The 24,048-nt window shown below is 38.9% G+C and overlaps 1 protein-coding gene across 1 annotated transcript in view; it reads left to right on the forward strand.

Annotated features, from left to right (window-relative positions):
- Positions 1-24,048, forward strand: part of CUBN (cubilin (intrinsic factor-cobalamin receptor)) — a gene marked incomplete at its 3' end in the record, with an annotated part of 102,504 nt that overhangs the window by 12,987 nt on the left and 65,469 nt on the right. Inside the window, 12 exon segments of the mRNA XM_010289857.1 lie at positions 1,191-1,377; positions 3,101-3,219; positions 4,543-4,777; positions 6,126-6,307; positions 7,117-7,279; positions 7,480-7,670; positions 12,250-12,406; positions 12,891-13,069; positions 13,611-13,773; positions 14,010-14,226; positions 15,011-15,141; positions 23,381-23,567. Of these exon segments, the coding sequence (XP_010288159.1) occupies positions 1,191-1,377; positions 3,101-3,219; positions 4,543-4,777; positions 6,126-6,307; positions 7,117-7,279; positions 7,480-7,670; positions 12,250-12,406; positions 12,891-13,069; positions 13,611-13,773; positions 14,010-14,226; positions 15,011-15,141; positions 23,381-23,567 (2,111 nt within the window).

The following is a 24,048-nucleotide window of genomic DNA, read 5'->3' on the forward strand; positions in this document are numbered from 1 at the left end:
GGCATTCCTTGCTCTCTCTTCTGCAGGTATCTATTGTCTTTTTGCTCAGATACCTAAAGGGCCTTTTGTGCCCAGATCTTTCTTTTTCTGACTATTAGACACTATTTATTTTAGTCAGACTATTAAAAGATATTACGCCTTCCCCTAAATATATCCTAACATACAACTGTAGGCAATCATGGCTACAAGCTTCTACATAAAGATAATAACACTGTCAGGTACTTCAGCAATGGGACTGCAGAAACATCTAATAAAATAGAGGAACAGCAGAGCTATATTTGGCCGGCATAATGATAGATGAAATGTAATTTGAATTAAATGTCAGGCAATGCAGATCAGAAAACACCTCTTCACCTTCTAAAGCAGCATTCAGAGACCTAAATACACATAAAAATCCTCTTTCATCATACTGAAAATTTCTGTTCAGGACACAGAGGACATGAACAGAGAATGCAAAAGGAAATAGAGAATATAGCACATTGATTGTATGTCATCAAAGATGGGACTGTTAGCCTGTGCCTTGGAATACCATGTTCTGCTTTACCTGTAAAAAGTATGTCTATAAAACAAGAAATACAAGGGAAGAGGACATACTAAATTAAAACAGTTAGAGATATGGAAAGACTTGATTATAGGGAGAAGTAGTAAAGGCTGAGACAAAAGATATGGAAAAGACATACAGAATAAGGAATCATGCAGAGAAGGCAATGAAATTATTCCCATTTAACATCCCTCAGGGTGAAAATGAAAGTTAACAGCCCACGTAACTGCAGTGCAGACTTCCCAGAGAACAGGCTTGAGAGAAATGATTTATAAACCGCTTTTATCTTGACTTGCTATTTATAAGATTTAGATAATATGATTGACTTGTTTCTAGGGTGATCATTTCAAAGCCAAGCAAACAGTTTTCTGAATGGCTAAAGGAATACAGATTTTGACTTTTTAGAAAGTAATTTGAAAGAGTCCTGCAAAGAAATAACTTAATAGAAAAAGCAAAGAGATAGATAATCTGATTAGGCTTTGGAGTAATTTTGGTATTCAGCAGTGACCATCAAGGCCCTTAAATTCCAAAGGTTTTATGTCTTTGCTCCACATAACATAAGTGTGAATATCAGCCTTTCTGCTGACTACATTGATTCCTTTAGGTGATCCATGCTCATTAAGGTTATTGCATTTGCTTATACCTGTAGGCAATGATCTCTGGATACTTCTGCCTGTGTAATGCAGGCTGGACAGGCCCTAATTGTACGGAGAACATTGACGAATGCATTAGCAACCCATGCCAGAATGGGGGGAGCTGCACCGATGGGGTCAACAGCTACTCCTGCGAGTGCACCAGCGCCTGGACAGGACCACAGTGCCAGACTGCCCAGCAAGGTACGGCCAGGGTCTCCTCCCCAGGAGAAATGGGGCACCAGGCTTCAGCGAGTAGATGCTTGGTGTATATGATTAATATGTGAGTAAGAACCAAGTTGTGGTGGAAAAAAACCCCACCCTTCTTGGTGGATTACAGGTCCCGACCCAAAGTCCCTTGGAGTCAGAGTTTTCCATGAGTTTTGTTTACAGTTACTTTGTTTAGCGGTAGGAGCGTAACAACGAAGTTGATCTGCAGGCCCGCTGGCCTTGACTAGACACCCAACATCCTAAAATCAGACGTCTGTCCCTGAGAATTGGCCCGGTAAGCTGGTTGGGAAAGAGGATCGATGTAAGGAGAACAGGTTTACGAGAGAATATATTAATATTTCTCTTTTGTGCATACTGTTTCATTTGTTGCGAAGCTGAGAGGTCCTGACACTGTTAGTCAAGACAAAAAGCCAGAAAGGTTTTAAAATAGAAATTTAATGAAAGAAATGTTATCCGTGAAAATGAGGGACTCATTTTGAGTTTTATAGAGTGACTGCAAGGTCCTGACTTGAACGTTTCTTCTTAATGTCACTTTTTCTGTTTGTTTGGGATTTTTTTTGCTGATATTTTTAATTAGACAAGGTCAGGACAGCATTCCAGTGAGCGTCCCTGTGGCAACCATCTGTCAGATGGCTCATATTTATTGCAGGTTGCTGTGAAGAAAGTAGATTAACTTTTCACAGAATACAGAATGTAAACTTTCACTGAGCTGCTGTGAAATATGCTCTATTTTAGCGCTATTTCAGGCTCTTTCCTGTTTTCCTTAAATATCTAACCAGTAATGTTTTATTATTAAGCACATGTGGAAAAAAAAAGATTTTTAACCATGCATAGTAGAAGGAATTGAAAAGAAGTTTTTATCCAGTGAGAAATTACAATGTATCAACTGTTGTTTTAGTTCCTAATCAAGGGGAAAATAATACATTTTATGATGTTATAATTTTGAATCTGGTTGAGAAATGAGTGAGATATTTTAGATGGACACTTCAAACAAAATTATATTCCTTTTCCCATTCCTTGAAACACAATACTTTGCTGAGAATTGAATATTTCTTTAGCATCATCTCAATGTTAAACTAGAGCTGCTTGTTGTACGCTGTAGCTGTATATGCATTGGTTTTTGGGTGCTTTATGGACATATTTTTCTGTAGCTGTTTGGGATTCCCAGTTCATGGTTCCCATTCATTGAATGGCTCAGTGAGAGGAGAGACCATGGTACATCATGAGAGGTGTTATCAGGCTCAGAGAATAAATGGGACAATAAAACATCTGAAGGATAACTTCCATGATGCACCACTACTGAGAGAGACAATTTTATTGTGTTAGCTTCAAAATGTTATTTCATTGTAGGTGAAAAATTTGAAGATTCAATGAGGAGCAAGCCTTCTGGAAACGAACTAGTTTATGGACATTTTCCTGAGACAGTGTCAACATCTTTTGACAGTATCCACATATTCCAGCTGAAAATATGTATTCTTTTTCCAGGAACTACTTTTTTCTCAGGGAGTAATTTTGCTCATTTTTTGTGATGTCATTCTAATTCAGGAGAAATCCTGAAGAGTCTTTTATAGAGGTATCTTTCACTTGCGTTTTAAATTTTCAGGAAGCCAAAGCTATGCTAGAAAGTTAGGGTTTTTTTAAGTCTGTATAGTGATAGCACAAATTAATTAATTTAAATTTCTCTCTCTTTCTGCAGTTTGTGGAGGATATCTTTCAGGCTCCAGGGGGACTTTCAGTTACCCTAACAACCCAAACAGCCAGCAGTACAACAGTGGGGTCAGCTGCGCTTGGGTTATTCAAACTAATCCAAACAAGGTAAAATAGGGTTCAAGTTAAAGAAACCCTCACTCTGCAGGAGCACTCAGCCCATGAGAGCAAAGGAGACCATCTTCATGTGACATATTCCAATATTGTGATATAAACTCTTCACAATAAATAGTTTTTCAAAAAGAATAAATTTCAGATTTTACAAGCCTTCAGGTTCCTTAGCCTAAAAATTTGCGTGGGTTATGTTTTCAAGGTTTTTCCTATGCAGCTGAGGGTTAGAATTTATTCACCTACCACCACCTAGAGAAGGTGCTTGTTTTACGTTGCTTTAGAATGTGATCTGTGAATAGCTGCAGGAGAAAAGCTCTGCTGTGATGGGCTCCACAGCCGGTTCGTGAACAAAGTGACCACAGAACAATTTCATGTTTCTGATTTCTAAGCGCCAGAAATGTGGAATGCTGAACTCATATTGTCAATGGCTTTGTATAATAACAGCATTTGAATTTTTTAAGGATTAATTTTTAAATGCTGCACTCAAATGTATATTCTGATTCTGATCTGCAGCTAACAATTCCACTTATTTTATAGTTGTTATTTATAACACATGATACTGCACACTTTAGCATGGGACTTCTTACGTGGGATCTAAATATTTGATCTATTTTTGACATTTCATAGAATGAATTAAGGAGTTTTATAAACCAGTGGTTGCTAGTGGTTTATACAGCGTTATATATATATATATATGTGACATATCCTCAGCTTTAGGTCTTAGAGCCACTACTGTCTTTAGCAGAGCTATATAAAAATGTATCAGTGAGAAATCTGAACATACATAAAGTGATGTGTGTCACTAAGTATTTAGAGTGGGCTTATGAAACACTGATTTTATATGTGCAAGAAAAGATAATTTCCTTTTTTTAATTCCCATGACAATACTTTCAACCATAGCAAGGATGAGGAATGTTAATTATCTGATGAGAAAACTGCCATGGGAAACCTGGAATAAAGTATTTTATGCTGTATTTCAAGGCTTTTACATGGTTTGAAATACATGCGCATATATATATATTTCACTTATATAACAGACATAGACAAAGGGTCTCAATTATTAGTTTATAGAAGTAATGCTTTTTCCAGACAACTTCCCTGTCCAAATTCTCTCCTACCGTGTCTCTTTCTTTTGACCCTTAAGATCTGTAATATCATCTTCTCTCCTGGAACTTCTCAGGAAATGGCATAATGGCTCCAGAGCTCATAGATTCTCACAGTTGCATGAACAAATATATCTGCTCTATGCAGAGTTACTGTGTAAGCAGTGTCTCAGCGGATGGAAAAAAAGAGATTTCTTATTTTGCTACTTTCTGCTAGATCCTGCATATTATTTTCCCATTCTTCCAACTGGAGACAAGTAATGACTGTATCTCTGACTTCCTTCAAATCCATGATGGGCCTTCAGCATCAATGCATATGCTGGGAAAATACTGTGGCTCCTCACCTCCTGCAGAGCTTTTCAGTTCCCACAACTCCCTGTATTTTTGGTTCTACTCAAACCACAACATTACGGCTGGAGGTTTTACTGTTCAGTGGGAATCTCGGGATCCTGGTAAGTGTGACGAAACATCATTTACTTAAAAATTTTAAAGGCTTTGGAGCAAAATGAATGACATTTCCTTTGATTAGGAAACACTAGGAGCAGTAGGACAGTATTTTACTAGGTAGCGAGGCTGAAATGTAGACATACATGTAATATTAAAATATTTAAACTCCACCTCTATGCTTCTGCATGAATAACTTTCTGACAGTTTTTAAAGCTGCTTTGTACGTCCTGTGAGGAATCCCCCAAAGAACATGTGTTCCTGGAGATGCTCTTTGTCTGATTAGTTCCCTTTTCTCACAGAAGTATCTAGTACTTTGAGCAGGCAAGTTAACCTTTTTTGCCACTGACAATGTACAAAAGACTAAAGAGGTTGGACCATGCTTTACAAATACGAGCGAGAGTTGAGAATTTGATTTTAAATTATCTGTGAGCTTTTTGGTATCATTTACTATACATTTCTGCCTGAATCCTTGGTAATGCCACTTACGTGATTCTTCCAGGAGGCCTGGCAGTGCATTTCTAGAGATAAACTGCAAATCATCTTGTGCAACATCAAGCTTATTTCAGTATTCTAAGTATTGTTTAGAAACAAAATTGTGCATTGGTTTGTGTCGTGAAAGAACCATAGAGTAAAAAATGTATAGAAAATTGAAGGGGGAAACAGTTTCTTTATTTCCAGAAATATTTATGAAATGCTTTTAATGTGATTTTTGGTGTTTTTTTTTCTTTAAATTGACATTATTAGATAGATAATTACTAATTGACAAATATGGATACTGAAAAGTGAAAACAGATCTTTTGGTAGAAAAAAAAAAAAAGGCAAAGAGAGGTATAGATGTGACTAAGCTATTCCTTAGGTATAATGCACAAGTTAACCCTACCATTCCCAACTGTTAAGCTGAGAGGGATGGCTTTTTTATTACAGGTATTTTATATATACAGCCTTCCCTGTAATTAAATAACTTTTTTTTAAAATAAAAACAGTCTTATGCTAGGGTAAAACATGGAGACTACTTACAAAGTACAGAAATTCAGGTTAATTTTGTAAATCCAATCCAAACACACTGCTTTTGATCATTCTTCTAAAGATATTTCCACCGTAACTGGGAAAGAATCTTTCTTTTACTGTGCTAATCAGGAAATATTTTGAGTTCTGCTTTTATAACTGAGTTGCAGAACTAATCTTAAAATTTAAAGAAAGAAGTAACTTGTTGGTTTGTTTGGCTAGATCTTTGTTTTTGAATTTATTCTGGATCCCAAAGTGGTACCTAGTTTTGACATTACAGGAGAATTCATCTTCTGACCTGACGTGTGGTGTTAAAGGCTGTGTTCTTCCGTGTTTCTTTTCTGTTAGAATGTGGTGGTGAGCTGACGGGTACTTACGGCTCGATAAGCTCTCCAGGGTACCCTGGTAAATATCCTGTAAACAGAGATTGTTTCTGGACCATCTCAACTAGTCCTGGCCTCCTCATCACATTTGCTTTTGGCACACTAAGCCTAGAACACCACGAAAACTGCAGTTATGACCATTTAGAGGTAAAGTTTAATTGTGGATTATGGCATCATTTTATGGCTATGTTATTGCAAAACAAGATATTTCAAAACTTTTTGTAAGTACAGAAGGGGACTGTTTGCAAATTAAATCCTGAGTTGAAATGTTCATTCGTACTACTTATTTGGCTACCTATTGCAGCCATCAATGCACAATCAGATACAGGCAGTATAACAGAAAGGGGATGAGATCCTTTTCCACTGAAGTCAATGGAAGTCTTCCGACTAAAGAGGATGAGATTCAGGAAAAATACCTGGTGGGAAGCTTTCACTTTCTTACAAAGTTCAGTCTCCAAATTCCTTGTCAAATATCAACCCACAGAAAATTAATCAGCTTAAGGTAAACTATTAGACAAAGGGATCTAAAATTAATAGATACATAGTATAGTATAATCCACAACTTGATGTGTGAGCTTAGGGCTTTTTCTCAACTGCAAAGTAATGCTTACAGAATTAACCAATACCCATTCATGGAAATGAGAAGCTGGTTTGGAACAGCATATTCTTCAAAATTGTGCAATGTAGAGCATGATATCAGGAAAACAGTTCAGCAGTAGATCTCCTGATACTTTCCTTCTCTTTCACAAAACCCTTGATGACTCTCCTAGGAGCACCATCACAGCTATGCTGGTGGGTCTGTTTCTTGGTTCCTGTGTGTTTGGAGAAAACTTCCTATGAGTTTTCCCTCCACCCACCATCTACAATATCTCCTGAAATAACTTTAGGAGTGTTGGTACAGTTCACAGTTGGCACACAACTAATAATCCTGAATGCCGATCCATTGTTCTGCCTAGATTCGAGATGGTCTTCTTCCACAAGATCCTGTCCTTGGTAAATACTGTAGCACTGGATCTCCACCCCCACTCCAAACTACTGGTCCATATGCATTGATTCACTTTCACTCTGATGACTTAGTTACTGATAAAGGCTTCCACATTCTCTATACAACATCTCCTGGTAAGTAAAATTCAGCATTAAAGGTCGGTCTGTGATGTTCCCAAGATACAGCCAACAACATATGAATGAATGTAATTAACACTTGCTATTTAATAATACAGAAATCCTCTTTGATTTGCAGCAATTGTACAGAGGCAGCCTAAACTGAAAGTTGCCATACTTGTGAATATCGCATTTGATATATTTTTTTCTTAAAATAGCAGGACCAAGTTGTGGAGCAAATTACACAGATAGTGAAGGGGTTATCACATCTCCTTTCTGGCCTAACCCTTATGTCAACAACCGACAATGCATCTACATTATCAGACAGCCAGAGGATGAAAAGATATACCTCAACTTCACCCATATGGAGCTGGAGAGTCACACCGGTTGTTCATCAAATTATGTTGAGGTGACTTCTCTTAATCAGTTGATATGAAAGGTTGATTACATGTGTCTACAAAACCATGCCGCATAATTTCTGTCCCAAGGGCCACTACAGAAATAGGTGTTAATCAAAGAACTAAGTATACCAATTCATTAGGGTCCAAAAGTCACAGGGGCTAAAAGAGCAGGGCCATACATTTGGAATGAAGCAAAGATAAGAGAACAAGAAAATCTGTCTAGCTTAATGCTAATTCTTAATCAGCTGTATGTGATTAAAGTGGAGTTTGGACCTTTGGTAAATGCATGCCAAATGCAACAAAAATAGAAATGCCATAGCCACTATGCAGCATTTTCTGGAATCATGATGTTATACGGAAAATCTTGTTCTGGCACAAAAAGGAAGCACACCATATATATATTTATGTATACATACATATGTACATATATACATATGTAAAGCCAGGAGTTTATTGTTAGCATAACTGAAATCTTACAGGTCTAATTCAAGAATTGTTATTAGTCTAAATCTAATTATTACAGACAAAATAATAGTACAGTTAGAATTTTTCTATATGGAAACTGTAGTAATAATACAATAGTAATGTTGATACTAACTGGGATCCAGCTGAGGTGATTTTTATGTTGGCTTTTACACCTAGCACGCTCTTCGTTGTTCTGCAGCTTCATGTTACATCTGAAGTTACTACTACCGTGTGCCTTCTAAGTACACCAGATGCCATGCCTTCATTTTGTTTTGTGATTGACACAAAACCCAGTTTTGTCCAGCTCCAGGTCTGCGTTTCTTTAACGGACTGTGGGTGAGGTTTGGCATAGTGCTGTGCAGGCCCAGGGCTCCCAGGGCCATGGGGGCTCCCCGGAGGCGCAGAGCGGGGCCTCGCAGCCAAGGCCGGTCCCGCTGCCCTGGCCAGGGAGTAGGACAGCTGCAGCCATCCCCCAGGATGGGCCAAGGGCAGACTGGGACGTGGACTTGCAGGTAGGCCTGGCTCAGCAGAGCCCGTGGCCGGGCAGGGCAGGCCTGTGGGCAGCTGGAGACTGGCCCTACTGTGGTATTGCTGGGGCTGGGACTCATGGCGCTGGGGGCTGACTTGGGGTCCCCGGCCATGGGCAGGGTGCAGGGGCCCTAAGGGGGCCAGACTGGGCCAGTGGTGCCCTCAGGGCCTGACAAGCTCTTTATGTCAGTGGCCTGTGCCCCTTCTGTCACACCGTCCCTGTGCTCCTCTGTGCCACACCCTGACTCGCCACATCTTAAGGCATCTGTTGTCATACCCAACCTGTATTTCTCCACACCACGTCATCATGTTACAGCCATGAACACCTCATCCTACATGGAATGAGTGCTGGGTACTGCTCTCTGTATAAAACTGTGGCTGTACTGCACAGAGGTAAACAGAAGTAAAACCACCTGGGCACAGACACCCAGCCGATTAGCGAAGGTGCCGCCACAGCTGAAGCAGGTCGGAGTAAGCCCTGCGACCTCAGTGCAGAGCTGGGTCCTGTGCTGCTGGCCACGCGGTTATGTGGTAGCGTGGGGTTGGTTTTGTGCTTAATCTCTTCTTGACCAAGTGAAGAATAGGCCTCTGTGAACTCTGTGCCGTTAATCTGCTTTTAAAAGATGTTATTGTGCTGACATCGTTCCCTTCCCTCTTCTAATTCAGAGACTTTGGTTGGAATGAAGTGTAATTAATTTCTGGAATAAGAGGGCAAGTGTGTTTAATATAAACAGACAGCTTTTGTTTGTTTGGCCTGGTGCTCCTCTTGCCTAATTGCTGGCAGAACAGCAGCTAAATTCACAGCAGCCAGAGAAACAAAACCATTTCTGTTGAATGCAACCAGTTTGTATTAACTTAGCAGGGCATTTACCTCGCTGTTTGCTGATCAGTCACAAGCCGTTCAGTTTCCATGTGTTTCTGTCCTCCTCTTCTTCCTACCCTCTCACTTGGTGGCTCAGCCCAGAGCAGAGAAACAGGACCAACATTTTCTGACCAGGACAGTCAGTAGAACTAAAGCACTGTGCTCTTTTATCAAGGCCTAGTTTTCCACATATGTTTTTCTAAAATACCGTCTCACCGGTTTTATAATGAAGCTCAGCTAGGGAGATAGCTTTTGGGTGTTTGTTACTTTAAAAGTCACTCTATGACAATTGTTTTGTCACTTTGAAAAGGTGCAGATTATTCCCATCCCTGGTGATACCAGAAAACCTGCAGACTTTCCACAGGGACCAGACACAGCTCACAGACAGTTGCTCAGGGAGGGATGTTTAGGCTCTTACTAAGCAGGGAACAGCCTGGGACCAGGGGTCTGCAATAAGAAACTAGAGACAGTAAAACTTCTTATTTAAGAAAGACTGTGACACAGTGCTACAGAGGTAAGGTGTTAGGCAAGGCAGCTCCTTCTCCTTGCCATCCTTCTAACTGGATGGACATGAGCAGGCAATGTGTGCTGGAAGGCCAACTGTATCCTGGGCTGCATCCAAAGCAGCATGGCCAGCAGGTCGAGGGAGGTGATTCTGTCCCTCTACTCCTCTCTGGTGAGACCCCACCTCGAGTCCTGCATCCAGCTCGGGAGCCCTCAGCACAGGAAAGACATGGACCTGTTGGAGCGGGTCCAGAGGAGGCCACAAAAATGATCAGAGCAATAGAACACCTCTCCTATGAGGACAGGGTGAGAGAGTTGGGGTTGTTCAGCCTGGAGAAGAGAAGGCTCCAGGAAGACCTTACTGCAGCCTTCCAGTACTTAAAGGGGGCTTCTAAGAAAGATGGGGACAGACTTTTTCGCAGGGCCTATAGCAACAGGACAAGGGGTAATGGTTTTAAACTAAAAGAGAGTAGATTAGGTTGAGACTAGATCTAAGGAAGAAATTTTTGATAGTGAGGGTGGTGAAACACTGGCACAGGTTTCCCAGAGAGGTGGTAGATGTCCCATCCCTGGAAACATTGAAGGTTAGGTTGGACGAGGCTCTGAGCAACCTGATCTAGTTGAAGATATCCCTGCTCATTGCAGGGGGCTTGAACTAGATGACCGTTAAAGGTCCCTTCCAACCCAAAGATTCTATGATTCTATAATTGTTCATATGGTTTAGAGAACCTGTTATTTTTATCACTACTCACTGGGCTTTATAAACAAAAAATATGAGAATCAGCTCAAGAAAAAATGTAAGCTCTTTTGAACTATAGTTCTGGAAGCTTTCACTGCTCTCCAAAGATTTTTCTAAATATTTCGGCACAAATTCTGATCTTACTTGCTCTGCTATAAATCCACAATAATTCTGTCACCCTAAACTCAATTTCCAGGGAAATTAAAAATATCTGTTAGTTGGAAAGTCATCTCACCAGCTTTAGTTTGCCAAAGCTGGGCAAGGAGGGCAGCCACTGCCTGCTCACCAGGGCACCAAAAAGGGTTCCCTGCCTTCTCTGCCAGCCCATGGAGGAATACAGCTGAGGAGGAAAGAAGAGGTGATGAGAGGGGACCTGAAAGCTGGATGTCCCTGGCTTGGCCAATGATTTCACTGGAAATGATTTTTGGGGTTGACAGCATATAGATGCATTTAAAAGCATCTCCAGCTACGTGACCTTTTACCACAGGAAAGAGCTGTTTTGTTTTAGGAGACTCTCTGGGAGAAAAATTGCATTTTTTGCCTGGGCAAATAGCACAGGAGCTGTTTCTTGGACCTCAGCTTGTTGGCTGCCCCCTTAGAATGAGATGGGTACCTCAGAGGGTGTTCAGAATTCTTTGGCTATACCAGTGCTCTGCCTGGTGCCCTGGATGCACCTATCCTTTACTCACGGACTGTGGGTTCAGGGCCTGAAGTTCTGATGTGCAAATACCTCTTTCCCTTCTAGTCCCCTTGATAATAAGGATTTATAATCAACTTCTGGAAAGACACATAAGGTACAGTTCTCCTTTGGTTAGCAAATTGACTGAGGTCAGTAGAGTGGCAATGCAGAAGATAAAACCTGGAAGTGATTCCCTGATACAGCTTCGCTGTCATTATTGTGCATTGGACTCTTCACATAAAGCAATGGAAAGATGTCAGTATACCTCTTTGCTGCTTTAAAGACTTAGAGTTGCAACTCCTGTTAGTGAGCTGTCTGGCTGCATTGATGTATGGGTGTGATGGGAGATGTGCACGCGTGTGCACACAACATGTGCTTGTTCTGCAGAAGTGCCATTGAAAAATCACTAGAAGCTTCGTTGCCAGAGCAAGAAAATCAGAGTCACAAGAAAATCACTTTTTTTCCCCAGCAGATTTTAGTGCTGGCAAAAATTTCATAGCTATCTCTGGTGAGCACCTAACCTGTCTCTTTCATACTAAAGGTGTCACTTTTGGAAGCATAGACACAAATTGTACTAAAGCTGTACATATGTGTGTCTTCTGTGCTGATCATCCGATCCTTCTTTTGAGCTCTTATAAATCATGTGCTTGCACCAATTACTGTGATGGCTCTTTGTCCCTCTTATTTATAAGTAAAATAGTTACTCCTTTTCCTATTTAGCAGCTTTTGTGAGATTTTAATTTTATCTGGATATCAGATCCCAATGCTTTTATGATGTGACATTTTTCTTTTTTTCTTTTCGATGACTAGGTTCGAGATGGTGACAGTGAGATGTCTTCCCTTATTAGCAAATTCTGTCATAGTACACGCATGTCTCCAATCACTTCTACCAGTAACAGCCTCTGGATCAAGTTCAAGTCTGATGCTTCTGTGCAGAGGGCTAGCTTCAGGGCCATTTATCAAGTTGGTAAGAGGAACCGGCGACCTGCACATTGAACTTATTTATTGCCACTTTCAGAAAGTACTCTTAGCATGCTTGGAAAGGCAACCCTCATTGCTTCTATTAATGATAAATCACTTATAGCTATATTATCTTTGTTATGCTAGTGGTAATTCTGCCTAAATCTTTTAAATTTAATTTTTCCTATCTTTTAGCTCTTAATCACCAACAAATCTATCTGTGTCTGTGAACAAATTAGTCAAATCCATTAGTTTTCATGGGCACAGTTAGATTGGTCTTCTATATATACATATTTATGCTATACTTACAGCAATATGTTCTTTTAAATACTCTCTCCATGCTACTTGGATGATCTGTGGTAGACGCTGTAAGAATATAGGTTTTTAGGGGTGGTTTTCTTCTAATTTCATAGTGATATTTGATAGTCATCATATTATACATTCCTTGAAACCATTCATCACAAGTACTGGTTCTTGGTGTCTCTTGGCAGCCTGTGGAGGCTCCTTGTCTGGAGCAGGCACTATCCATTCACCTTACTACCCCAGGATGTCCCCTCACCCAAAGACCTGTGAGTGGATCATCTCCCAGCCAGCCAGCAAAGTGGTGATTCTTAACTTCATCGACTTTGACATTCGAAATACAACCACTTGTGACTCGGATTACGTTGAGGTAAAGAATAATATACTCATATAGTATGAACAATGTATTCATATACTATGAATAGTACATAGATTCTTATCTGTATGTTCCTTCTCATACTCACCTCCACCAAAACAGAACTGCTTGACAGACAAGCACTACAGCAGTTATTAAAGCTTTTCCAGGTTCATAATGGGATTCCAAACCTGTTCTTGGTTCTCCAAAGATGATATGACCATTTTGATAATCAAAGATGTGTATCAGGTGTCTTTAAATAGACAGACCTGGATTTGCACGTTTGTATGCCACTTACATGAACATACATGTGCCACTTACATAGAGGGTGTAAGATCTCAGCTTTTCTCCATCTGACATGCTTTAGGTGGGAGGGTGCTTCTCTGGCACTCATAAGATTGCATTGTATGCACCTGTAGTAGAAACTGTGCTGAAGAAAGGGTAGGGTTTGACTTACTAAGGATCTCTTTTATATAGTTCTTATGAGTTCATTTATGCTTATAACTTTAATATAATAGAAATTTGTATTGGATATTCTGAATACACTGTTCTTCAGGTCAGAGATGGCAACAACACAGACTCTCCTCTTTTGGAGAAATACTGTGGTACAGCTGTACCATCTAGAGTGCAATCTACAAGGAACAATCTGTATATCAAATTCAGAGCTTTCTCTCTTACCAACCTTGGCTTCAGAGCTGAGTACTGGCCAATAGATACAGGTAAGGATTTTTTTGTTGTTTTCTATCTAGAGTGTTGGGACTTTCCAAATTTTCCTGTACCCTGAAAACAGCTTGCCATCAAGTTTTATAATGGTGTAATAGGTGACAAATTCTAAATCAGTTAGTGTAGTATGCATTGAGGAAAAAAAGGACTATGAAATTTAGAAAAAAACCCTAACCAATGACAAACTTTTTAATAAATACATCATTTAACCTGATGCTTTAAATATCTACAGTATGTGGAGAGATTCTCACTGGGCCAGAAGGAACCATTAGAAGTCCTGGTCACCCAGATGTCTACCCACATGGTATTAACTGTACGTGGATCATCAACATTCAACCCGGCTACCTTATCCGCCTGACATTCACTTCATTTAACTTGGCATTTGATTATAGTTGCAGGAAGGATTATCTTGAAATATATGATAACAGCACTGTGCAAAAATTGGGAAGGTACGTCCATTAGCCTCCAGAGATGAATTACTGTAGAGTAAGCACTGTTCTATAGATCTCAATATCCAATTTGCTTCCTTAAATGTTGTGTATAGATTAATTTATCTGCATTACAGAAACAATAGCAGCACTTTCTCTGCCTAGAATAGTAGAGGCTGCTTGCTTTCTCTGACCATGGAATGAGAACCACATTTAATATGTAGTATATTGGTAGAAATTAACTTGTGTTAAGAGGACAGCTTTTCTAAGGGCAGGTTTCATTAGCTGGCATTGTCCAGCTCCATTAACATTTTGATTTATGGGAAATAAACTTCTTCCCATCCTAGAATTCAGACCATCTGAACCTGGGATTGGTATCCAGCTGCAGTTACAGACTGTAAAGTTGTTGGCTGACATGGCAGTATTTTGGAAAATATGGAGCAAATGACTCATATTATAATGGAGAGTGTTCTGCAACCTTAGTCTTTGGTCCAGCCACTTCAACTCCTACAAAAGAACAGAATATGTTGTAGGTACAGCATGGACTAATTTCAATAACAATCTGGCAACCTGATGAATGGTTCCTCCTCTGATTTTGCCACGCAAGTTAGATTTGTACCGTTGTACAAGTAGTGTGCTATTTAGGCCCATGATACAGGGTATACGGCTGGGATCTATATCATCCAAAGGAAAGATTTGTGTATGTGTAGCTATTCAAACTTCTCAGGAAAGCTGAATCCTCTCCCAGTAATACAAATGCTTCATGAAGTACTGCCACTCAATTTGAGGCATCTTTTTGCTGCAGGTACTGTGGAAGATCAATTCCACCATCTTTCACTAGTGGTGGCAACATGATGATGTTGTACTTTGTGACTGATCACAGCATTGCATCTGAGGGCTTCTCAGCTAATTATATCTCCCTGGATGCGTCAAAAGGTAATATGTCAGTCTGTTCATTATGCAAATTAAATGTTTTCAGCTGTCATTGTAAATAACCACTACAAGAAACAGAAATATTATTTTCTGTGTTAACAGAAGACTGCCTGGTGCCACTTCTACCCCTTCTTATTTATCCTGCTTGGTTCACAGGCTTTTTCCTCCCTAGGAAAGCAGAAAGCAATTCCTGTAAGCAACACTGCTGTTTTCTTCAGAAAGCCAGTAAGAGCTGACATGTGAGAACTACATGAATTATTTAAGAAAAGTATTTTCTGAATTTGTTTTGTCTGTTCTGAGCTGAGTATATGTGATCTAGGAAGCTTAGTAGTTGCAGACAACTCACTTGAAGGGAGACTCTCAGGTGCCATAAAAATTAATTTAGTCCCTATTTAGGTGCAATATTAATGATGGGCAGAAAAAGGTCATATAGGGTGACATTTGATAAAACAGCAAAATAACCTGAAAGCACAAGCTGGTTTTTTCATTAAGAGAGTGCAACGTTTCTGTCTCCAGCAGAGGTCAAGGGTCCTGTTACACCTTGTTCTTTAAGTATCTCCTTTTAAGAGGCCAAGACATACATCAGTGGGGAAAAGACTATTGAAGAGAACAATGACAGTTCATTCCCTTAGTTCATTCCCTTAAAGCAGAGAAAAACTGAGAAACTACTCAGAAGTCGAATTGATTTGAACGTTTTCCAGGGTAGGGGCACATCTGTGTTTTCAAACTATGCTGAACCCATCATTATAGCTATCCAGTGTTTTCACATATCTCCAGCACTGAGAGTGTTTTAGCAGTGACTGAGGGGCACTTGAAAAACCAGCCTCTTAGTGAAAGACTGTTAACTATCAGTTTCATAGACCCCACAGACATGGGTCTGCTATTGATCTCATCACTGCTAAACACAGATCTGTGGTAGAAGAGGATTTATGTGAGTAGAGGGACAGGTTCTGTCTAGCAGTATTAAACCACAGGAGAGGTAGAGTGAGACAATGAAATAAGTAAAAATGAGAATACATTTTTAGCTGTTTTATTTGTGTATTCATCATTAACCAGTTTCTAGCTGGTTTGTGTGTGTGTATGCTGGCTATGAGGGACTTATTAGATGAATACCAGACATTCATAGTACTTATCTATGCAGAGATAAACTACCAATGGCTACTCACTGTTTGCTCTTAGTTTCTTTAATAATTTTATTTTTCCTACTTTCTTTCTCCAACCTGTTTAAAAACAGCAAAATTTCCTCTTTCTACCTTATGAAAAATAGCTGCTTTCTTGGTGCTTTTCAGCTTAGAAAATTTGGCTATTATTTCATCTCTCAAGTATGTGTGTAGGCGAGACCAGTACAGATTTTGCCACTGTGATTTTATTCACTACCAGATAATTTATAAATCCAAATAATCAATTTTCTCAGCTGCCTTCATTCCTACTTGAGTTATCTGGCATGGAAACTAAAAAAGCCAGTAAAAACAATTAAGATTTAATGAGAACTATTCCAAGGAGGAAATTTCTATTTGCTAGAAAATAATAGGCCAAGAACCAAGTTGTACTTTTAAAAATGTTTCCAAGAAAGAATCTGTAGTGTCAAAAGTGAGTTCTTACTAGTGAGAAATTGTGAAATTATCAGCCTTATAAAGAAAGTCTTTTATGAGCCTGTTTTTGCAGCTGCCAACTGTAACTTCTATAAATATGGTTGTTGCTTTTTAATGTGATATTTTTTCTTTTACTTTACCTCAGATTAATATTTCATGGGTAGAGTTGATTCATTCCTAACTGTTCTTATTGCAGCTCTTCTCACAGTTCATCAAGATCAAAATATTCTTTACTCACCATTAATCTGTATTTCTGTCTCTGTGTACCCCTGTGTTTTTCTGGTTTTGTTTGTTATCTCAGTGCTGATGAACCCCAAGATTTTTGTCCAGCTTCACTACTCTGCCTCCTCTCTTCCATATTTCCCTCCTTTACTACCTCCTTGGTTATTGGATTTTCTCATCTTTCATCTAAAGCACTGCTTTATGCATCATGAGGTTCAAACTGTATCAACACTGTCCCTAGAATGGTTTCAAACTATCCCTTAAAAATGCAAGTCTGTTTTCTCTTCACTGCTATTAACAACTAGAAACCGTATAAAATGTTTATATGAAATTACAACTATGTAATATCTTCATCCAAACTCTAAACAACAGGTATGATTTTCTTTCCCCATAATTAATAGTTATCTTTACTACTTTCCAGCTAAACTGGGCTAACTCTCAATTTATTCTCATTCAGACCTACAACTATGGTCTCTAGAATAAATGCTTTTTCACTTCAACCACTATAGTTTGCATAACTATGGCAAACTAGCAGATAACTACTGAAACTGAGAGTAATAACCCTATAGAGAATTTGAAACTACGATCTGTTTTCTTTACAGAGATTTGTTTCTTTTGGTCCCAGCACAAACATAGCAGTATTATAAAGTTGTCATAGATACTGGACTGCTAACATTCATTTTTGATTAAGAATAAAGTGTTTTGAAGCTGCTGTGGCCTGTGAGAAGGCAAACATATGTGGTCTTTGCTATGAGAAGCAACTCCCCATTTCCCTGAAATCATATCAAGTTTAGTTTTCCCACTGTGAGATGTTTAGCCCTGATATTCATCTTATGTATATCCAGTTACACTAAGGTAGCAAATGGCTGAACATAATCATATCTCAGAGGTTTACCAAAGCTATGGATTTTTTTTTCTTTACATCTGCTGCCTAGTTTGATTTTTCTGCTAAGGAAAATATGGTTCCAATAATGTTTCTTGTGCAGTAAGAATCCTTCATATTTTTTAGCTATGTTTTCTTAGCCAGCTAAAGTGTAATCAATATCAGAACTGGTCAAAGCTGTTCTGGTTCATATTAGACGTTCCAATAGGCTTTTGCCTGGAGGTATTTTACAGAGAATGAGCTATTCAAAAGATGGACAAGATTATCACCAAAAAACCTAATAAATAGGAGGAAAGAACCCAGATAAATAAGAGTGAAAAAAAGCTTTTTATGTAAAATAAAACTAATTTTCTTCTTTATGCATCTTAGCAAACAATGTTTTTGTTAGCATGGTTCATCTGTGATATATTAATTAGTTGAAAAGTAGCCTGAAAATAATGGCAAAGCTGGTCAAAAAAATTTGAATGCCATGAGATACAGCCATGGCCATGGTCCATAAAGTGCAAACAATTGTTTTAGCAATCTGCCAGCTAGTAGCTGTGAATAGCTCATATGGCAGGAATACAAGTGGAAATCCTTCAGTCAAATACGCCCACATGATATTCAGTTGTTTAAAATGTATATTGCTCACTTAAACTATCTGTACCTCAGAGGCTTAGTTCTTGGCTGTCTTTGAAAGGGGAAAGTCATATGGAAAGCAAGGTAATATTTGGATTTGTTTCCTAGAGTCCAGGTCTCAAATACCAGATAGACAAATACCACTACAGCCATGTAAGTGTTATGATAGATATTGGGGTTTTCTTTTGCCCATCTTGGTTGACAACAAGAACCCATGTAAAATTATTGAAAAATCTTTGAAAGGGCTCAGTCTTTCCTGGAAACGTTGCTCAGGGTCTTGAAAGATCCAGGCCACAATTTTTCAACAGGAATAGCACTAGAGTTAGTGTGTGTTATTTTATTGTCCTCAACTTCTTTACAGGTAAGTAGTGATTTATTTGTTTTACTTTGAATTGGGGTCTGGGAGAAGGATTTTTTTTTTTTTTTTTTTCTTCATTAAAGAGGCTTCATTTCATCCTTTCTGCTGAGAAAAGTCAGCCTTAACAAGGTTTAGCAGATTGCCTTCCTGATAGGGTTTTTATTCCTGGTCTTTCTCTGGCTTTGGTGAAAGATAAGATTTTTTTCCTCCTTATCATCCTGAATTGTGAATGATATTGTTTATCAAGAGGGGTAACTTGGTTTTAGATAACTTCATTGTGTGGTATATGTTAGCTGACAATGACTGACTGGAGAAATCAGAATTTGAGAAGGATGAAGAAAGAAAGAAAAACATTTGTGAGCCCATGGACTTACAAGTGTACCTGAAAGTAATGTATAGAATTGTGTGTCATCTTTATTGATAGCTGAGTACAAGTTGACATCTCAGTTCCCATCGTGCTGATTGAACACAGTAATTATTAGGAGGATGTTGCCTGACTTTTCTCTTGAGCTGAATGAGCAAAGACAGGAATGGACAGTAAAGTCTGACAAATATGTGTGTGCACAGAGAGCGAGCATGGTTGAATGTGGCTGAGCTAAAACAGGAAAAAAAAGCTGAAGTCCTGCATGAATCTTGGGCATCTGCTCAGCTCAACCCGAGTCTTAGGAAAAAGGCTCAATCAGCTGGCAACTGGCAACTTGTTACGCCACTGTAACTTGGTTATGTTTGATCAGGTTATTAGTCTCCCTACATATGCCTACATATATGTGTATATGACTATAGTATATGCATTTATGTGTAAATCAGCAGAAGAGAGTTGGAGATTCTTTTTGAACAGCTGTACCGCATGTTTCTAAGGAGTTTGGGACTGAAACAGTACAAAGGGCCTTTGTGTGCCTTCTTGGTAAAAATCAACCCTCCTAGCATCTGCCAGCAGCAGTAACAGAAGGCCCTGAAGTGCAGATACGCTTTTCCATTGCATGTGGAGAGGTATATACTTCATGTGATAGTTTCTTCCTTGTTTTTAAACATGCAGTGTTACATAAAGGTCTAATTGTTAGGGATCCCAGTTTTCCTTTGGCAGAGTGAGATTGAAAGAAAACCGCCATTTTACATCCAACACTATAATTTTATTTTTGATTAATTAGAATTGTGGCAAATGATTAATATCTCTTTACGAGAAAAAACAGAGATATAATTTTCTGCAGTATGCATGATTGCATGAGTGAGTGGTACAAAAGCTGGCATTTTTCTCTGCTATTGGCTATTACAGTGGGTTACTGCCATTTATGGCATTTTTTTCAGAAGAGCAAACACATTCAGTACCAAAATCAGAAAGCAGATTGAATAGCTTTCAAAACCTCACACACTGTCAAGGCAAGATGTGCAACTGTCCTCAACAATTGCCTTCTTTTTCTGTGTTTCATGAGCTGTGATAAGTGTCTTCAAACTAAACTGAATTAATATTTTTTCCAGGCATATAATAATCACGTTATGGACTTAGACTGCATTCTGAGCTTTGGCAAAGGAGTCAAAGTAGTTTTTTCCTGCTAACTTTGCTAATAGTTTTCACTGAAGGAACTATAACTGTTCAAGCACACCCCCAAATGCTGTTTTAGTGAGGTGAGTGAAAAAGGGAGTACCAGCTCTCCTGCTGAAAGTAGCACATGAGTGAATCCAGTTACCAGAAGAGAGTTGACGGACACAAAATGTGGGTTCATTTATGCTTTGCCTAATCATCATAGCAGCGTCTGCACTTGGATTTATTTCACAGTAGCCAGAAGTCTGACATTTCTAAGGCAGTCACTGTTCTACCTTCTGTATTTATCCCCCTTAGCTCATAAAGAAGATTTTTATATGAAGTGTAGAGCAGTTATGTGAAGTGTACAGCATCCAGTTTAAAATAGCACGCTTGGGATATGAGTTTCTGTATGGATTACTCCCAAGGAAGCAAACTTTAGTGAGGGAAGAAACCTGGACAATTCTATGGAAATTGTTCTAAAAGGGCTGATAAAAATATTTTGGCTTCCATGTTCCTTATTTTACCCTAAGGGCCCTTACCTAATACATCAATTTAAATATTCTCCAGGCTGAAAGCTAGTATTCATGGTCTCAGCCTCTGAGTGAATAACGAATGGCAGTATTGTAACAGCTCTAACCATTAAATGTGCATAAGTCAGGCACCTACCCTTCCAAAATCAGGAGGAAATTAGTTAAAAATAAGTAACCTAATAAACACACACACATTTTCATTTTAATTTTTTATTGCTTTTTGTATAATAAGCCATTGGGAAAAAACTTGGGTCACATTTCCAAGTCAAATTTCTAACCCTGCAGGCAGGGTTCTCAAGAAATCACATGTCTTAAGGATCTGAAGTTTGATGATAAGCCCTACATATCATGAAACACTACGGAAGCTGGCAGCACAGCAAGGGCATTATAAGGATTTATAAGGCAGCACAAGGTTTTTAAAGTGCCCAGGACTAACCTGATTGTTATATGCATACATTAGAGCATATCAGTGATGGAACACTAAAATGATTAAAATTCTAGATAAAGACTTTAATAGATCATGATTTTAGGTAAACTAGTTCATGAAACCCTTTTGACTTGTTAATACCAAAGTACAACCCAATGGCAGAAAATTATTGCCCTGCTTCTGTGTCATATTTCTTTGTTCTCCTTGTGATGAATTAAGAACATGAGGCTGGTAGGTAGCTTTGGGGTTATTTATTCCACAGAAAGCATTTCAACAGAGCCTTCCAGGTGACTAAGAATGCAAACACCATTAAAAAAGACACCATTAAAAGCAAAAGCGTTTTAGTAGTTAGAATGGATAGAGAACAGACATAGAAATTACCAACTTTAGACATGGAGGGCCTGAACTGTAATTTCATCACTTCCACTTCCACTTCCAATATATATTATGTATATTGAGATGTTAAGCACAAGTATTACTACACTGCGGCTATCCTATGTTAGAAAACAGGTTTCAGAGATCTGTGGCAACCAGCTTAAATGAGTATAATGTTAATCATAATATTTTGCTTGCTCTTTCAGTTGTGCTTTATAATTAGTCTAACCCTGCCTACTTGATAGAAAGCATTTAAGAAATCTATTTTCATTTCTTATATTTGCAACCTGTAGGACCTGAAACAGGGGAATGGAGGACTGGAATGAGCCTCCAGGGTCATCAAATCCAGCCCACAATTTTTACCTCCCTCCCTTTTTTTTTTGCCGAGAGTTAGATAATGTGATCCCCTTCTTAATTAAATTAATCAAACTGTATCTTAAGAAATAGTGGACTTTTTTTCCCCTTACTGCATCTGTTGTGTTGGTTGGATGATTTCTTTAGAAAGTCACTTCCTGATAGAAACTTTCTCCTATTTTCTGTCTATCTGTATTCATGGACAGTTTTTTTAACTTCAGAGCTTGTACTGTCATTGAGAGTTTGTTGTATTTTTATTTTCTTTGTGCCTCATGATGTTTATCTTTTTCTCCTGTACTTGCTAAGCTAAACAAGTTAAGCTCTTCTAGTGTCTCTTGCCTACTAATCTCCTGCTATCTCCACCTCTGTCTTACTTGTTCTCATCTGATTTCCAGAACAACAGTGACCATGGTTAACCACATTTTTCCAGGTGACATGTCACCATTACCTTGTGCAGTGGCATAGAAATTCCCTGTTTTGACTGAAAACACCTGACACAGATCACATTTCTTCTTGCCCTTTTTGCAGCCAGATCACAAACCTTACTCAGACTGTGACCAACTAATACATGACAATTGTTCTCTCCAAAATAAGTCTCATGTACTATTGCATAGCAGATATTTTTATTCCTAGTCCTTATGTCTGTGCTTTCAAAAGAGCTTCTTTATAATTATTGCTCAGGTTCTGTCTGAGCATTAGTCCATCCTATTTTCTTCTTTCCAGCTTGTGATACCTTCACAGCTTCTGCAGTGCTCACAGAAGAACTGATGTAGCTGATTTTAGTATAAGACATTAAGTAAAACTGCTTTGTTCTCACAATCTAAGGATTATATTATTTTCCTACTGGTTGTCGCTTATGGCCCAGAAAATGGAAAAAGAAATTTACATATAAAATCCCCATCTCCCAGGTTTGATCATGGGGAATGCCTGCAAACAATATAGTATCTCCTCATAGCTAGAGACTGCATTCAGTTTCTACCGCCACTGCTTTTCAGAAATTCAGGAATCTTGCCTTTTGTGTTGATCAAGACATTCCTTTCAGTTTCCTTTCTCTGCTTACCTGGGTTTTAGGTCAAAGCCAACTTAGGCAGCTGGAACTACTCTTACGTTGCCTATTTATAACAGACACAGTGTTCTGGTAAAAGCTGAACAAATCAACTCAAATATAAGAAAACTCATGAAAAAGCTGGATTCTGGTTTTAGTTTATAGTGATGACATTCAGCAGTAAGATGTGTCCAGGAAGAGTTATAATGCACAACAGTACAGGATGTTTGCTCCTCTGTCTGTTGGAAATAGAAATTTCTTTTTAATTTAGCATACATATTAAATTAATTCATACTTGTTTCTTTCCTTTTTAAAGTGTGCTCACACAACTACCATGCTGAAAGTGGTGTGCTAACATCTCCAAACTACCCCAATAACTACCCTGTCCGGACGGAGTGCATATACACAATCACGGTGGGAAGAAACAGACAGATTGTGCTGCGCTTCATGAACTTCACCTTGGAAGGGAATAAACGCTGTACAGAGGATTATGTAGAAATCAGGCAAGTCTAATTATTTCTTTTGTCCTTATTACTGATAACCATGGAAGTTGTCCAGTTCCACTTAGGCATGTTCAGAAGTTATAGTTTTATCTATACACCTGTGCTGTCAAGGTGGGAAAAGGACTTATCAGAGAACTTTAAAGGCTACCTTTTCCTCCTCCCAGCCTGCTCCATTGTCAGCATTCCCACTTGGTAAATTCCAGTTCTCAGAGCAAGTGGAGTGTGTGGACTGTGTTCCCATGCACTGCATTCTGGTTGTTTTCCTTAGTGCAGGAAATAAGAGTTTTATTGCCTGTTTTGTGACATGTTCTCCATGATATTTGAAAACTCATGGCAGTCAGGTGAAGTCCCTGGTGACTGGAAAAAAAGAAACATTTCACTCATTTTTAAAAAGGGTAGAAAGGAGGACCCTGGGAACTACTGACCTGTCAGCCTTACCTCTCTGCCTGGAAAGATCACAGAACAGATCCTTCTAGAAGCT

Source organism: Phaethon lepturus, unplaced genomic scaffold, assembly GCF_000687285.1.
Source record: "Phaethon lepturus isolate BGI_N335 unplaced genomic scaffold, ASM68728v1 scaffold3436, whole genome shotgun sequence".
NCBI classification, from domain to species: domain Eukaryota; kingdom Metazoa; phylum Chordata; class Aves; order Phaethontiformes; family Phaethontidae; genus Phaethon; species Phaethon lepturus.